General features: G+C 35.6%; 2 protein-coding genes and 1 pseudogene across 2 annotated transcripts; 2 read left to right on the top strand and 1 right to left on the bottom strand.

Annotated features, from left to right (window-relative positions):
* Positions 1–738: 738 nt before the first annotated feature.
* LOC141404548 (histone H4) lies at positions 739–1,098 on the bottom strand. The gene has a single exon (XM_073988010.1). The coding sequence runs from the start codon at positions 1,077–1,079 to the stop codon at positions 768–770; it is 312 nt and encodes a 103-aa protein (XP_073844111.1). The 5' UTR covers positions 1,080–1,098; the 3' UTR covers positions 739–767.
* A 2,253-nt stretch (positions 1,099–3,351) lies between these two features.
* On the top strand, positions 3,352–4,059 carry LOC141404540 (histone H3-like; annotated as a pseudogene).
* A 6,993-nt stretch (positions 4,060–11,052) lies between these two features.
* Positions 11,053–11,803, top strand: LOC141404555 (histone H1-like). Its single transcript, XM_073988018.1, has one exon. The coding sequence runs from the start codon at positions 11,053–11,055 to the stop codon at positions 11,728–11,730; it is 678 nt and encodes a 225-aa protein (XP_073844119.1). The 3' UTR covers positions 11,731–11,803.
* The last annotated feature ends 445 nt before the right edge of the window (positions 11,804–12,248 follow it).

The raw sequence follows: 12,248 nt of genomic DNA, 5'->3' as shown, positions 1-12,248 counted from the left end.
AAATCATGAAACATAAGAAGAAGAAGAATTTATTCATAACCAAATTTTTGAAAAAAGAGATGCTATAAAAATTTTTGGAATATAATTTTGAGAAAAATCGCAGTAAATATTTACAAAATTCAAACTAATTTAATGAAAATGTTTTAAAAAAGGTAATTTTCATTATACTTTTAAACAATTTAATACCAATTTTTAATAATTTCATCACAAAATAACAAAAATTTTTACTTGAAGGAAAAAATAAGTACATAACATCGCAGTCAAAGATATTGTTCGCTTGGCATAGCATTGATGTGCGTTAGTTATATGAACAAACAAACACACGCACACACAGAGCGACGCTAGCGTATACACACATCAAGCAAGCAAGCAGCTACCCTAACAATGAGAGTTGCCGGTAGAACATGTATTAGTGGAAATAAAGGAACATTTTTGTGTATTACGAAAAAGGAATGATCAGAGTTACCGACGGCAAACATTTTTGAAGGCAAAAGGGAAGATTATTTGAAAAATTTTATGAAATTTGGAAAATGAAAGAAAAAATAAAATGCACTGAAAAAAGTAATATGAAAGAAAATATTTTATGGTTAGTTTTATTTTTCATATATTAAGGTAAGTATTATTTTTGGTATATTTTATTAAATTTTTTCATGTTTTTGTAATTTTCAACAAGAAAATATCTCTTTTTAAATATTTTTTGTGGTCCTGAAAAGGACCGATTGTTTTGTTGTAAAAGAAAAATTCTCCAAATAGCGTCAAGAAAATATTTAACCGCCGAAACCGTACAAAGTACGACCTTGTCTCTTCAAAGCATAGACGACATCCATAGCAGTGACGGTTTTACGCTTAGCATGTTCGGTGTATGTAACGGCGTCACGAATAACGTTTTCCAAAAACACCTTCAGAACACCACGGGTTTCTTCGTAGATGAGACCAGAGATACGTTTTACACCACCACGGCGAGCCAAACGTCTAATAGCTGGCTTGGTAATACCCTGGATATTATCACGTAACACTTTACGGTGACGTTTAGCGCCACCTTTTCCCAAGCCTTTGCCACCTTTACCACGACCAGTCATTTTTCACTTTTTTTTTAATTCACTTTTACACTTCACGAAATCACAAGACAGAATGTTTTTTCCAAGTTTCAGTTTCAGTTTCAGTTTTATTTCCCAAATTCAGTTAGATACAATATTTTATACATGCGTATGAACTTATAATATTACTTACTCTAACACAAATTTAATTTGTTTTTCTAGAGATATACATACATATTTGATATTTTAAGATTGGTAAGGCCAGCCATTGTTTAAGTTATAAAATTAAGCATTTTGATTAATACTACCTCGGAAAAAAGGGATCAAAAACGAGGTTTACCATTGTGATTTTTTCTTAAACTACTTAATGCTAATGGGCAGTGCCCCTTAAAACTAAATAAAATAAATAATAGTAATAAAGATATTATTTAAGATCACTCCAATTTTAGGCTTACTAATAAGCCAAATAACACTTTTGTTTTTTCGTCATCTGATTTAAGTTGACGGTAGGTATCTGAAAAATCACCAAGTTTTTTTATGCATGTGAGAAAATCTTTTCCCAATAGCCGTTTGCATTCATTTTCAAAAAAGTCCATTGTTTTATCAATTTGAAGGGAAGTTTTTGCCACATTATTGTCTGTGACTGCTATATTCCTATTGAGGTTTGCGGGTTGTGCTATATTAGCAGCGTTGGCATATGAAATGCCGCTAGTTACTTTCCGGCTAGTAAACTGCCTTGGTTGACTGTTTATAGTAGTCATTCTTTTTTGATTTATTTTTTCCTGGATTTCCAGGCGTTTTGGACAATTTTTATCACTGGCCACATGGCCGAAAATATTACAATTAACACATTTAATGGGTTTTCCCACAGTTTTTATAATTTCACCCGTATTGGGATCGGTATCAATATTTATTTGATTATTCTGGTCCTTTGGGGGAATTGCGCAATTGCGCGGACCATGTGATTCTCCACATTTCACACATCTGTAGGGTAATCTACAATTTGTGGAAATGTGACCAAAACGTTGGCAATTTCTACATTGTACCAAACCATCTCTTTTATATTTTGTTATTTTGACTTTGTGTGTCAACAGGTATTGAAGTCTAGAAAATGACTTAGTATCAACATCGTGCGGGAAGTGCACTAGCCATCGATCGCCCTTTAGTTTAACCGTTTTCTTTGGTTTTAGATTTGGGTTAGTCTCTTTTATGAGTTCTTCTACATCGGCTTGTTCGAATGTAGATGAAAGTTTTTGAATTAATAAAGTATTGGGTTTAAAATCTTTTGGAGTGTATGTATAAAATGATATTTGTTGCGATTCTAAATATTTACGGACTGTTTCATAGTCTTCAGGTTTTGTGAGTTTAAGATGAAATAAGTTTTTATTTATAGTATTTGTTGTAAATAACATATGATTCAAGAAATTTTTTAGTTTCAATGAAAAATTCTTTAAGTTTTCATTATAAATTTTAAAAAGGGGTGGGCTGGCCTTACCTTTTGATTTTTTTGTATTAATATTGCTGTTCATGTTGTTATTATAGCTGCTCTCATTTGCTTTTGTTCCATTGAGTACGTCCCCCGATTGTGTGTCATCTACGTTGCAAACAGCCGGCGTTGCTGTTGTTTGGTCTTCAACATCGGCATCCATGAGGTCTACGGCTGCCTCATCTGCCCAATCACTTTTTAGTTTAATATTATTCGCATCTTGAATTTGCTTATTTTGATTTTCATTATTGTGCATAATGTCACTATTGGTGTTGTTATTTTTTGTCCACTCATTAGGTATGTGAACATCCACTTGTATATTGCCTGTTTCTATCAGTTGTTGTACTGTTAAATTTAGCTGTTTTATTTTGTCTTCAAGACTTTTTATTTTTTGTTTTTCTTGTATACTCTCTTCTAGTATTCTTTTATATTTGTTAGTTAAATTTTTTAGTTCTTCATCTTTTTTTAGTTCTTCTTCTTTATTGTTTATATCATTATTTAAGTTTTTGTTTAGCTTTTTTCTTTTGGTCGCGATAGTGACAAAACCATCGGCGTTATTTCTATTTTCATCATTAGCACTTTTTGTTTTAGCACTATTTCCATTATTATGGACACTTTCAGCAGTTTTTATAGTCTTTTTGTCCTCGGCGCTAGAGCCGAGACCAGACATTTTAGAGTCTTTTGCCCTTAGGCTAATTTTCTTCTTCTTCTTCTTCTTGAGTTTGAAACAAAATTTATCTCCAAAAGAAGAATAGATTTCACTTCATTTTCACTTTTGTTTTCACTTTGCACTTTAGCTAACTTCCATCACACTTGATGTTTACTGTTTTTTTTTTTTTTTTTTTTTTTTTTTTTTTTTTTTCCAAGTTAGGTTCAGTTGTATTTATACAAAAATTGGCCTGTTTGAATAACTAAGAGTCTTTATGAAATGTATAGGTATTTGTGTATGTGTGAGTACACATTTTGTGCGCGCACAGCTGTCTTTACTGTTTTACCCACCCCTAATCATAGCCGCTTCTTCGAAATTTTCTATAAATACCGCTATATGGTATTTGGGCACAGTTATTACAGTGTTAACAGTGTTTGTGTGCATACCTAAGTGAAGTGAAAAAAATTAAAGTGAAAAATGGCTCGTACTAAGCAAACTGCCCGTAAATCAACTGGTGGAAAGGCTCCTCGTAAGCAATTGGCCACTAAAGCTGCTCGTAAGAGTGCACCAGCCACCGGCGGCGTCAAGAAGCCTCATCGTTTCCGTCCTGGTACTGTTGCCTTGCGTGAAATCCGTCGTTACCAGAAGAGTACTGAATTGTTGATCCGCAAATTGCCCTTCCAACGTTTGGTTCGTGAAATTGCTCAAGATTTCAAAACTGATTTGCGTTTCCAGAGCTCTGCTGTTATGGCCTTGCAAGAAGCCAGCGAAGCATACTTGGTCGGTCTTTTCGAAGATACTAACTTGTGCGCCATCCATGCTAAACGTGTCACCATCATGCCTAAAGATATTCAATGGCCAGACGTATCCGTGGAGAACGTGCTTAAATTCTTGACGTTTTAAAAACATATTTTTTACAACAAAACAATCGGTCCTTTTCAGGACCACAAAAAATTTATAAAAAAGAGATTATTTTTTCATCAAACTATTTAGCATTTTTAACATTTTAAATAAATATTTTTCTTTGTTTTTTTTTTTATTTTTGAGGCTGATTTTAGGAATATTTGAACATTTTCTTGTATGAGTCATATTTGACGGCGTCAGTAAAAATTTCCCATTAGAAGACACATTTTATTCTTCTTCTTGAAAAAAATATAATACAATTTTCTCTTTCTTTTCTATGTGTGTTTTTTGATGGCGTCAGTGATATTTTCCTATTAGAATATACATTTATTCTTCTTCTTTCTTTTCTATTGGTCTTTTTATCGTCCATATTAATTTCTTCTTTAAAGGCAATGTTTCTTCTTCTTATTATTTTCTTCATAACAAATATTTGTTCTATTGAACTTCTTTTTGTGTGTATACTAATGTCCACGAGGCATATGTTCAATAAATTTGGCGCGAAATGTTCTCTGCAATAATGCTCTCACTATTTCTCACTCAATATGGTTGAAAATTTTTGGCGGAAAATGCTCTCTGTTTTGTTTTATTTTTTCTTTTCAGATAATGATGAATGAAATATGCAATTTTTTCTTTTCAGATATATTAATTTTTTTTTTTTTTAATTTAGTAAAGTCTTACGATAATTTTGTAAAATTATTATTTTTTAAAAATATTTATCAAAAATTGTCTCACATAGAGTGGCGAATATTTCTTGGCCATTTGAAAGGCCTAATACTACATTTTAGAAAAACATTTTCTTTTAAAAAAGTTGTTTAAATCTTGTATTATTTTTACTAAATTGTCATAGAGAAGGGATTTATTTATTTTATTTTATACATTTTTGCAATAAATATCTAAATTTTTAATGAAATCAGGAAAAAAAGTACGTGTGAAAAACTTCAGTAATTCTATATGGTTTTTTCCTTGATATTATTATTTTTGAAGAATATTTTTTGTAAAAATTGATGAAATTTTTACTAAATTTTAACGAAAATGTCCTCATGTTTTATTAAAAATTAATTTTTGAGCGATTTTCATTTAATTTAGCAAAAATATTCCAATTTTCAAAAATATTACCTTTGACAGTGAATGTTTGTCCATAGGTGGTATACGGTAATGGAAAGATTTTTTTAACTTTTCCAAAGAAATAACTACTTTTTATGAATAATGTTATAATTTGGTGTAAATATACAGATTCTGAAATGTTTATAAAACTCAATTAGATTTGAGCTTTTAAATTTCTTTGAAGAAAAACTTTTCTTCATTGAAAATATGCCCACAAGAGGATTTCTGCCGTCTTGGACCACATAAAGATTTTGATTTTTTTTCATAGTGCAAATGTAAAATTTTTCAATATTTTAATTTTATCCTAAAGTAAACATATCAGGCTTTATTCTCAAACAGAATTTGGAAAAATATTTTTGAAAAAATTCATAATTCACACATAAAGATTTTGATTTTTTTTCATAGTGCAAATGTAAAATTTTTCAATATTTTAATTTTATCCTAAAGTAAACATATCAGGCTTTATTCTCAAACAGAATTTGGAAAAATATTTTTGAAAAAATTCATAATTTTTTCAAATTTAGTTACAAATTTGTGATAACATTTTTACAATCTGTGAAGTTAAACGCTTATAACTCTTAAACGGATAACGGAAATTACACCAAATTTTCGCTAAAATATGGCCTGATATCTATACAAGAAATGTGTAAAATATCTTCTATAAAAATAATCAAAGACTCCTCAGAAAAATTAAATTTCTACCAAAACTTTTGTAAAAAGTTAAACACGATTCCACACAATATTTCGAAAAATATAGCTATTGACTACTATGCACTTCTCAACTTTTCAATGTACCTACCATTTTTTAAAAATTGCCAATAATAACAACGAACAAATAACAACAGTGTTAAAGTGATTACCAGTGATAACAAAACATCTAGCAGTGAAAGTGATAAAGTGCCAAAAATAATTTTTACTGAAGGCATCTTACTGTCTTCAGGGAGATAAAATTTTTGTTTTAACTTTAATAAAGGGTGAACGTTTTTTCCACCCGCTGGCACAATGCCGGCGGCAGATCAGTCTGCCGGCGGCAAACCACTGCTGGTCGGAAACAATTCATCCGATTTAACTACGACTGTCCGCCCAAGGACATTCAGTGAGAATGCAGTTCCCAACGGCAAAAGTACAGAGCCGCTGGAACAAAAATCGTCCGCTACAACTGATGATTGGACAAAGGTTAAGTATGTCAAGCGTAAAGGCGGTACACCAGTTGACAACCCTCAGCTGGAAAACGTCATCGCCCAGCTTCAACAAAGCATTAGAAATTTGGAGAGCAAAAACAACGCTTTGATGGTAGAACTTGCTCAACTAAAAAAATTGCAAGCAGAATCTGCCCAGCAGCTGACTTTTGCTCATTCTAGAGATATGAGTTCAAAGCGCCTTATAACTCAAATGGACAAAGAACTTGCTCTGCTAAAAGGTAATAAGAGCGACAAAAATGTTATGAAGGTACCACCATGGGGGTGGATACTGCTGTCACACCGCCAGTGCAGCAGCTCGTGGACACACCGCCAGTGCCACGTATAAAGGTGTTGAGCTCAAGCCGAGAGCCAACAAAGAAGGATGTTTCTGTAGCAGCCAAGGCAGCAAACCAGCTAAACAATCCAGACAAGTCAACAAAGAAGGAAGTTTCTAGGGAACCTAAACTTTCTATCAACACAGCCGCACCACCACCAAAAGATGGTGCTGCAGACAAGAAAGGCAGATCAGCTACATCTCCAACCAAGAAGAAGAAGACGAAGCCTAGACGCAAGGTAACAATAATCTGTCAGAATGACATCATGGATAACATGGACACATCTGAAGAGAAAATAACAGCCACCGAGGATGCTTCATCGGCGGCTAAAGGTAGACCAGGTAAGTCGACACCCATCATCTCGGCTTTTAATGTGCATATTAAAAATATAACACAGGATATTAGGGCACTGTTAGGGCATAATGATTTTGACATAACAGTCATAAATAAGAAAAGAGCATATTTCAAGCTTCATTCTGTTGAAGACCACGACAAGGTGAGAGCGCTCTTCGGTGAGAAAGGAGTAGAATTCTTTACATTCTGTCCAAAAAATGAATCCCCCCACTCCATTGTCATGGAAAGGTTGTCGTCTACGTATGACAAGCCTGACATAGAAGCAGGCCTGGCAGCATTAGACATGAAGCTCGATGTAAAACATATAGCTAAACTGGGATTTGAAAAATGGCTTATACATTTTGGTAAAGGATCCGAAATTAATCGATTTTTTAAAGTCCGCAGATTCCTTAATAACAATATTATATTGAGAAAGGACAACAAAAAAGGTCTAACGCAATGCCACAATTGCCAAAGATATGGGCACGTATCAAACAATTGTGGCATGGCGTTCAGATGCGTAAAATGCGGTCAGTCACATGGCCCCGCCAACTGCCAAATCCCCACTGGCACTCCCAACCCCAAAATAATTTCTGTTGAAGACCCCTCAACAGGACAAATGGTCATGCGACCAGAGTTCACACTTACATGCGTGAACTGTAATAAGACAGGACACTCGGCTAACGCCCGTCAGTGCCCCATCAGGCAAAAACTTCTTGCCAATCTTAAAGAGGCTAAAGCTAAAAAAGCCGAGGCTAGAAAGGGAAATAGCTTTCCACTAAATAGTGGCAAAGTAAGACCTGGCCATTCATACGCCGCTACATCGCAAAATGCAGTAGCAAAACACCTACCGGTTAGCACAGGGGCTGCGCCGACAAATGAAGCTATGAATTCATACAATAAGCTGAATGATATATGTCAGAAAAACTTCGGTAAAGACTTCTTTACCTGCATGATCAAAGTCCGTAATTATGCTAAGGACTTACACAGTCTAAATGAGGAATGCCAATCACAAGCTATGGTTGGCATCCTAACATCTCTCTGTTTCGATGACTAGACAACTGAAATGTGTCTTCGCCAACATCAACTCGCTCGTGTCGAGAAGCAAGAAACATCACTTCCGCTTGTTTCTTGATGAACACCGACCGGATGTGGTGATGTTGGCGGAACACAAGTTGTCTATCCGTCAAGACTTGGAGATGACGGGCTACAAAACTTTTATTCAAAAAAGGAGGGACGGTTCCGGGGGAGGTACCGCTATCCTCATTAAAAGTAACCTTAACGGTGAACAGATATATATCAACACCGGTATAATAGAAAACACTTGTGTTAAGTTAAAAAGAGTGGATGGGTCATCAATATATCTGTTAAGTCTATACTGCAGACCAACTGATGACTTTCAAAGTTCAGACCTTGAACATCTTCGCGGACTGGCATGTGGAGGTGACCTTCTAGTTGGTGCTGACCTTAATGCAAGGCACACTAGCTGGGGTGGTAACTCCACATGCACCAGGGGAAGGAAGGTGTACGACTTTATTTTAGGTTGCCCCGACCTTATAGTCGTACCCACAGATGGACCTACGAGAACCAACAGAGATAAAAAACGACTAAGGAGAATTCTCCATCGTACTGGCAATCCTAGTCGATATGATGTTATCAGGGCAGACATCAATAACCTGAATAGAATCATTCAGGGAGCCATTGCTCAGCACGAAAGTGCGCAATGGACTACCTTCCTGAATAATATAAAAATGAACGAAAGGGTATATAGCAAGGTTAAAGCTGCTGCTGGTATTAAGCGTTCCGCCATACCCGATCTGACAGACGATGGTGGAAACATCATTGCTCTTGATGACCAAAAGGCAAACTCAATTGCCGATTGTATTCAAGGTAGTCAATTAAATTTCAATTCCCAAGATGGAATAATTAACAACGTTGAAATGGAATACAATAATAGGCCTCCATTGGTACAGTTCTCACCGAACCTACCAGCGGATGGCACAAATGGTGGTCTTATACAACAGCTCAGGCTTATATCCCCAGCGGATATAGGTACTGCAGTTAAGTTTAGACCTAACCGCAAATCTAGTGGGCCTGACGGCGTCCCTGAAATTGTTCTGAGGGCGACGAACAGTACCACTTGGAGAAATTTGGCGGTTATTTATAACCATTGTTTAAACCTGGGATATTTTCCAAATGATTGGAAAATTGCAACAGCTGTCCCAATTTTAAAACCCGGTAAAGATCCAACTGATAGAAATAACTATAGGCCCATCAGTCTACTTTCTTCATTTGGCAAACTATTAGAACATTTTATATTAAGAAATATATCTAATGAATTAGAAGAAAATAATGCACTTTCTGACAGCCAATTTGGCTTCAGACGAGGCCTGTCCACATCTCACGCGCTCACTGTCCTGGGTGATCATGTGGCCAGAGCACTCAACAACAGAAAAATAACCATTGGAGTAAGTCTCGACTTCTCCAGGGCATTTGATAATGTTTGGCATAATGCCATTATCTACAAAATGCGTAGATTAAACATCAGCCACATGATGATTAGAATAGTGTACGATTTTCTCCAATCGAGAAAATTCCAAATCAGGGTGGGTGAGTCATATTCCTCAACAAGAGAAATATACACGGGCGTTCCTCAGGGATCCCTATTAGGACCCATCCTATTCAACATATTCCTTAGCGACATCCCTCAACCCCCTGAGGGAGACCTTCTCCTCATCTATGCGGATGACATTTTCATCGCTGCGTCTGGGGTACACGCGACCAATACAAACACCCGTTTGAACGAATATTTAGAAGTTCTGTCTGGATATTTTGCCAAATGGAAAATGTGTTTAAATATAAGTAAATGTGAGGCCATAGTCTTTAAAGGCCTTAAAAAACACCTGTTTCCATCCTCTAGAGCGTTTGAGGCGACTCTCAGCATTGGAGGACAGCTGGTACACGTGTCTGACAGACTCAAATATTAGGAGTGATTTTTCATTCCAACTTTGAGTTTGTTAGACACGTCGACTATATACTTGGTAAAGCTAAGAATCTATTTTGGGCCTACCAACGTATCATATGCAGATCTGGCGGCCTCACCCTCCCGGTGAAGCTATTAATATATAAACAGATCATCAGACCGATCTTGGCGTACGCCTTTCCAGTGTGGTACGGAATCTCATCATCTCAAATGGAGAGAATCCGTGTCTGGGAGAGGGGGGTTCTAAGATCTTGCTTAGAGATAAAACCCGTATTGGGCGATGATGGAATTTGGCGATTACCGCCTAATTCTCTGGTATATAGAAATACTCCTTTTAAAAGGATTGATATTTTCTTGATGAATGGCGCTCTCACCTTTTTAAACAAGTCTGCATATAGTGAAAATGCTCTAGTCTTAAACACTATTGATGACAATTTTGATAATATAAATGCACTCCTGGAGGCGAATTATCACCCCCCGGGATTCCTTAATACCTTGAATAGAGAAGGTCTATTGTATAACAATGACCAACTTTTGTTTTACCACCGTCGACATAAAACATTTGATTTACTAAACACCGTCTACCAAACAACGCAGTAGCCGATGAAGCCTCCTCCTGTAAATATGTATATAGTTAGTTTGTAAGTAGATTTTAAGACATAAAATATAAAATGATTAGAAACTCCTTTTTTAAGGTTCTTTTTTGGAGAATAAGAAAAATTTTCTTGATTTAACGATTTAATAAAAATTAAAGTATTTTAATTTTTAGGCTAAGTTATATGTTGTATAATTGCTGCAACATATGTATGTATATACCTATACATGTATTAGATAGATAAACTTAGAGAAATAATACTATGCTAAGTAGACTGTAAGAAATATTGTTAGACGTAAGTCTTTATGTAAATGTTTATGAATTGAACCAATAAAACATGAAATGAAATGAAATGAAATGAAATTGCCAATAACAATTTAATAGTACACATAAATTTGTGAGTGTATTTGTGTTACAGTGAAATATAAACATAAAAGTGAATAATCATGTCTGACGCCGCCGTTGTTGAAGCCACCGCCTCCCCAGTTGCCGCTGTTGAGAAAAAGGCACCAAAGAAGGCTGCAGCCAAAGCGAAGAAACCATTAGCTGCCCCTACTCATCCACCAACCCAACAAATGGTTGACGCCGCCATCAAATCATTGAAGGAACGTGGTGGTTCATCATTGCCTGCCATCAAGAAATATTTGGCCAGCACCTACAAGGTTGATGCCCAAAAATTGGCTCCTTTCATCAAGAAGTATTTGAAGAGCGCTGTTGCCAGTGGAAAACTCATCCAAACTAAAGGTAAGGGTGCTTCTGGTTCATTCAAATTGTCCGCCTCGGCTTCCAAGGAACCCAAAGCAAAGACTGCTGAAAAGAAGAAGAAGGCCCCAGCTGCTGAGAAGAAGAAGAAGGCTGCCCCTAAAAAGGCTGCCGGTGAAAAGAAAACCGCTGCCAAGAAGCCATCTGCCGCCAAAAAGACCGCTGAGAAGAAGAAGGCTGACAAAACAAAGGCTAAGGCTGCCAAGAAAACCGGTACAGTTAAGGCTAAGCCAGCAAAAACCGCCGCTAAAGCATCTGCCACCAAACCAAAGGCACCCAAGGCAAAAACAGCAGCTGCTAAACCCAAAAAAGCCGCCGCACCAAAGAAGCCAGCTGCCAAGAAAGCCGCCGCCAAGAAGTAATTTTTCCCAGAAAGATTACTTGTTGACAACATTTTTCGATATTGGAAAGCATAATATCTAACAGCCCTTTTCAGGGCTACAAATTAAATTCAAAAAGAGAAAATCTTTATTTCAAACTATTTATTATTACTACTATTTATTGTTTTATTACCTAAATAAATAAGAAAAATACACACGTGTCTGATTTTAGGAAAATTTTACCCTCACTCATTACTTTTTCTATTAGGTAATTAACATTGAGCCTGTTTTATTATGGGCATTCCACAAAATAACACCACAAAGGGATTAAAATTTTAGTCTGGGTCATAAAATAAATGTGACTAATTTTTGTTTGTCTAATTATGGTCATTTTCATCTAATTTCATATTTTTGGAATTTTTCATTTAATCTTCAAAAATGATAATTTTTTTCTCTTTGCAAAAATTGTTTGCTGGGTAAAAGGAGATTATTTTAATCGGGAATGTTTTTCTATTCTAATGAAGTTATGTTGCAACTCTATTTTATTTCTCATTCTATTT

The sequence above is a fragment of the Musca autumnalis genome, unplaced genomic scaffold, assembly GCF_047663935.1.
Source record: "Musca autumnalis isolate F117 unplaced genomic scaffold, ASM4766393v1 scaffold_44, whole genome shotgun sequence".
Lineage (NCBI taxonomy): Eukaryota > Metazoa > Arthropoda > Insecta > Diptera > Muscidae > Musca > Musca autumnalis.
Note: the sequence above shows the minus strand (reverse complement) of the source record. Positions and strands in the feature narration are given on the sequence as shown.